This window comes from Propithecus coquereli, unplaced genomic scaffold, assembly GCF_000956105.1.
Source record: "Propithecus coquereli isolate 6110/MARCELLA unplaced genomic scaffold, Pcoq_1.0 Scaffold110, whole genome shotgun sequence".
NCBI classification, from domain to species: domain Eukaryota; kingdom Metazoa; phylum Chordata; class Mammalia; order Primates; family Indriidae; genus Propithecus; species Propithecus coquereli.
Window position 1 is genome coordinate 5,028,298 of NW_012134970.1, and position 5,344 is coordinate 5,033,641.

General features: G+C 40.7%; 1 protein-coding gene across 1 annotated transcript in view; it reads left to right on the plus strand.

Moving 5' to 3' along the window:
* Nucleotides 1-5,344, plus strand: part of C7 (complement component 7) — a gene marked incomplete at its 5' end in the record, with an annotated part of 62,454 nt that overhangs the window by 42,711 nt on the left and 14,399 nt on the right. Inside the window, 2 exons of the mRNA XM_012649552.1 lie at nucleotides 1,212-1,302; nucleotides 4,181-4,365. Coding sequence (XP_012505006.1) covers nucleotides 1,212-1,302; nucleotides 4,181-4,365 — 276 coding nt within the window. The remainder of the gene's footprint in view (nucleotides 1-1,211; nucleotides 1,303-4,180; nucleotides 4,366-5,344) is intronic.

Below are 5,344 nucleotides of genomic sequence, written 5' to 3' on the forward strand. Positions count from 1 at the left end.
ATGTCTCTAATTTTGTACCAATACCATGCTGTTTTGGTTACTATAGTCTTATAGTATAGTTTGAAATCTGGTAATGTGATGCCTCCAAATTTCTTCTTTTTGCTTAAGATTAGTGTAGCTATTTGAGCCTTTTTTCTGGTTCCAAATGAAGTGTGGAATTATTTTTTCTAGATCTGTGAAGTATGACTTTGGTAACTTGATGGGGATTGCATTGAATTTGCAAATCACTTTGGGTAGTATGGACATTTTAATGATGTTGATTCTACCTATCGATGAGCATGATATGTTCTTCCATTTGTTTGTATCCTCTGTGAGTATGGGAGAGAGAAAAGGGCACCCCATACCTCTCCACTGGGCACCAAGCCTCCCTGGGTTTAATCCTTGCTGATAACTATTTTCCTTTATCTTCTTCCTTCTCTGCTTTGCACTTTTCCTCTCCCTGGCAGGCTCCAGCACTTCTCTCTATGATCTACACCCAAGCTGCATCTCTCCTCCGCTCTCCTTTATCTGAAACCCTTCCTTCCCTCCGGGATGGTTCAGCGGTGATGTCTAGTCAGCCATCTTGCCTCCCTCCCCTGTAGAAAGAATGTTATTAATGTATGTACCTCCAGACATTTACCCACTGTTGAGGGAGACCACTTAGACATTTACACGTAAGAGGTTATTGCAGACCTCCTCGGGATACCAGGGAGTTCTCTTCTCTGTGTATAAGTCAAGTTATGTTGCTGCTTTCTGTCTCATTATAGGTAGAGTGGGAAAAATGCAGTCTAAACACCAAACACCAACTTCTTGAGAAGGAGCCCCTTTACTGGCTTTGGATTCAGACAAATGTGGACTTATATCCTGGCTTGGCCAATTGGTTAATTGTGTGAACTAACATCAGTTTTCTAACTTTTCTGACCCTTAGTTTTCTCACCTTTTAAATGGGCATTTTTTAGGGTGGCTCATATATCTCCATGTATGAAAAGTGCATGACCAATTGTAAATGCTCAAGAAATAGTAGCTATTATTACCAATGCAATTATTTGTAGAATTTTCCTAGGATACTGTTTTGTAAAATGTTTTACAGCTTTATTATTATTATTTTTACTGTGTAAACTCATTGCAGTTGATAATACTACAGACCTTGCACCAACAATTCAAATAATACCTTATTTACTATGAAAAGCTCTTCTCCCAACAATTGCCTCTTCCTTATCCTTTTATTTTAGATGCCCCTTTAACACTGGCAGTACCTAAATGTCAGCGCTGGGAGAAACTGCAGAATTCAAGATGTGTTTGTAAGATGCCCTATGAATGTGGGTAAGCTCTGTCTTTGCTCACTTCTCTGTTTTATTTTATTCAAGATAAACGTGATGATTTCTTAGATGCTAGTCTCTGTTAGATTGAAGGCGTAGCTTACCAAGGGTTAAGGGTCTTTGCATTTTAATCTGGTCCATCTGCTGCCTGTTATTTGCCTGGGTCACTGGGGCTGACAGCCATGGCATTAAGCAGTGTTCCAATCTGGCTAATGAGAAAGGCTGAAGGACTACTTGGGCACTGCTTGTTTTATAATGGAGCAAAGTGACAAAACTGTCACCTGAGGATTTAGATCTTTAGAAGATTAGAGCTAAAATTCCCATGGGACATAAGCTTTTAAAGTAATATAGATAAAGAGCATCTGCTTTTCTGATTCTTGAGCATCTAATCTAGACTTGCATTATAAGAATGCCACCAACTTGAAATTACTGCATTGTAGGAGGATATCTGAAGTAGTTACTAGATGTCTGTGTCATGGTCCTAGTAGGATACAGAGGGCACAATTAAATTAGGACAAGAAGAGTTTTCTTAGCAGGATTGTTTGCAAAAGTGTGAGCAGAGTAAAGGAAATGACAAGCCCCAGGGCAGTACTCCTGGGCTGATAACAGGTAGGGCCATATGTCATACCCAGGCCTGAAGGAGAGAGGAGGCAGCATTTAGGAAACCCTGGAGACAGAGAGGGCTCTGTGGAGGAGCTGATACTCATTTTAGGGACCTTAGAGATCCCACAGGAGTGAGCCAGGGGAAAAACACCCCAACTGCACTCTCCTTCCTGCCTGCAACCTCCTGCTTATGCTCCCACCTGATCAAACTGACTGAAGCTAAAGGACAAGGGAGCCCATGATGTAGGCCATATGCTGCAGTCTCCCAGGAAGGTGGAGAAGAGAAGGAGAGTGGATCTGGGAGGAAACAGGAGACCTCCAGCCCCCAGATTTATTGATCATCTTTAAGGTCAAGCACCAAAACACTAATTTACTAATGAATTTCTTGGCTTTCAGTTATTATGGTCATCAAAACCCATATCCATCTTCTTGAACTTATAGTAGGTTAATAGTGATTCTACATAGTAACTTCTGGTATGTAGAAGAATATAACTAAATGGTATGAATGGAAATGGTGGTCAGCCCAGGTACATTCTGATTCTGATATTCTGACTCTGCTGCTGTTCTCTAATAATTGTGTACTATGATTAACTTTCATCCTCTTTCCAACTTCCCCAATTTATTTAATTTATCTGCAGCCTGTTGTTTGTAGACATGGTATGAACTTTCATATCATTTCATGGTCTTACATGCTAACAAGGTAGTATTGTAGGGTCTCTGCCCTTTCAGTCATTCTGAGTCATTCTATCTAAAGTTTAAATAAACAGATCAAAGGATAGATACAAAGACCAACAGGATTTTTTTCTGTTATATAAATAACTCCAAGTAAATGTAGCTCTTGGTCAAAGAGGAAAATATTGAAACTAAATGAAATACGTGAATGTAGACTTTATGACTCTATCTGCCATACAAAAATGCTTTGTTGTCTAAGGTTTCATGTATAGCAATTCCTTCCTTATCCATCAACATTCAGAAATGTGGGTTTGTTTTTTTTTTTTTTTTTGAGACAAGAGTCTCACTGTGTTGCCTGGGCTAGACTGCCGTGGCATCATCCTAGCTCACAGCAACCTCAAACTCCTGGGCTCAAGCAATCCTTCTGCCTCAGCCTCCCGAGTAGCTAGGACTACAGGCATGCGCCACCATGCCCGGCTAATTTTTTCTATGTATTTTTAGTTATCCAATTAATTTCTTTCTATTTTTAGTAGAGACAGGGTCTCGCTCTTGCTCAGGCTGGTTTCGAACTCCTGAGCTCAAACAATCTGCCCGCCTTGGCCTCCCAGAGAGCTAGGATTACAGGCATGAGCCACCGTGCCTGGCCAGAAATGTGGGTTTTTTAATAGTGACATTTCTAAATAGCTATATCTTATCATTTTAGCAGCAATGCTTACAAAAAAAAAAAAAAGAAACACGTTTTATGAAAATATTTCTTTCCTTTTTTTTTTTGTTTTTTTGAGACAGGGTATCACTGTGTCACCCTGGCTGGAGCACAGTGGTATGATCATAGCTCACTGCAGCCTCGGACTGCTGGACTCAAGCAAGCCTCTTGAGGAGGTTGGACTACGGGCACATGACACTGTGTCTGGCTAATTTTTTTCGTTTTTTTGGAAACATGATTTTGCTATGTTGCCCAGGCTGGTCTCAAACTCCTGGCTTCAAGTGATCCCTCCTGCCTTGGCCTCCCAAATAGCTGGGATTATAGACGTGAGCCACCCATCTGGCCTTACAGAAATATTTCCAAAATATTTTGCAAACATAGATACTTTTAAAAATACCATTGAGAAATACAGTTTCATCTTCCCCTGATGACTCAGAGCCATCAATTATTGGATGATGTTGTTTTATGGACATGAACTCTTGGTAGCTGGGCTGGGAGGAACTCATTTCTCCTGCAGTCAGTGGTCCCATTTGATGATGACCTCTCTGAATGCTTGATCTTTGCTGATTTTCTGTCTCCTTCCTTGTCAATCCAGTAGCTGTTGCTAGCAGACATTGCCTTCTCATCTGATTTTCTGTATCTGATCTATTCTAGATGAAACTAGATCAACACTAGATATCTATGCTTGTAAAAATTGTGAGCAAATAAAGAGTACATATAAATATGCTTATTTAGAATATCCAGATTGGGCCCTAGGAATGAAAGGGATTTGAGTTTCTGTCCCATTTTTTTGTTGTGGGTGATAACATCTGGGGGCACTAAGCTCAGAGCCTTACTTATCACTTCTCCTCCGCTTTTAAGATTAAAAACTTTGTAGATAATGTCACTAAAATATTCTTTTCAGATCTTCCTTGGATGTATGTGCTCGAGATGAGAGAAGCAAAAGGATACTGCCTCTGACAGTTTGCAAGATGCATGTTCTCCACTGTCAGGGTAGAAATTACACCCTTACTGGTAGAGACAGCTGTACTCTGCCTGCCTCAGCTGAGAAAGTTTGTGGAGTGTGTGCACTATGGGAAAAATGTGACGGTAAGGAGCCTTTCATATTTGCAACTTAAATAAGAATGCTAAAGTAATCATACTGAGGTTTTTAAAAATCTGGTTTCTAGTTTAGCAGTGGGTCCAAGTAAATACCTGAGGATGTTAAAGACTCAGACCGGTTTGACAGTGAACTGCCCCCTCCCCCATCCCTTCCCTGCAGAGGGGCACAGATCAGGGAACTCAGAGGATAAGAAGCAATTTCTGATGGTTGGAATGTTCCCCCAAATATTGGTGATTCCCATTCCACTTTCATGACTTTTGCTCTGTCCTTGCATTATCCATATTATGTACTCATTTTTAAAAAGACTGATATAAAAATAACTTTTTAAAAATAGAGACTTTCTATCATGTCATTAAAAGGAAGTATCACTTCCAATAAATATTAGGTAACTATGAAAATACATGTAATGGAACAATATAAAGTTGTGGATTCTAGCCAGATCCTCCTCTGAGATTGACGATGCTCTTTCTTTGTTTGTTGAGCAAATGTTAGAGGGTGTTAAAAATATATTAGTGCCAAGCTGACGTTTTCTTTTAGAAGTAATCAGATGGATTGAAGAGAATAGAAAAAGGAGTTATTAATACTTTCTTGACTTGTGATTCAGTATTTACCAATGCTATGTCCAACTAGCACATGCAATGATCTTAAATGCCACCGAGGGCGCGGCGCATCTCCCATGGTTTGGGCTATCCTGTGAAAGGGGAGGGGCTGAATCTCTAGAGCCAAGTCACTGCCTGGGTTTCTCTGTCCGTAAATTTGGGAGCTGCACTTCATGATCCACAGGTCTGTGTCAGCTCTTCAGTCCCTGCCACTCTTGGCCTATACCCACTGGGCACCTTTCCCTCACTCCCTCACGGTTCACAGCCCAGACAATGACGTATGTAACTCTAGCCATGTCTGGGTCACTTTTGTTTTGGTGGTCACCACTGTCTGCTTGGTGACCTTGCTACTCTCCTTCTGGAGACA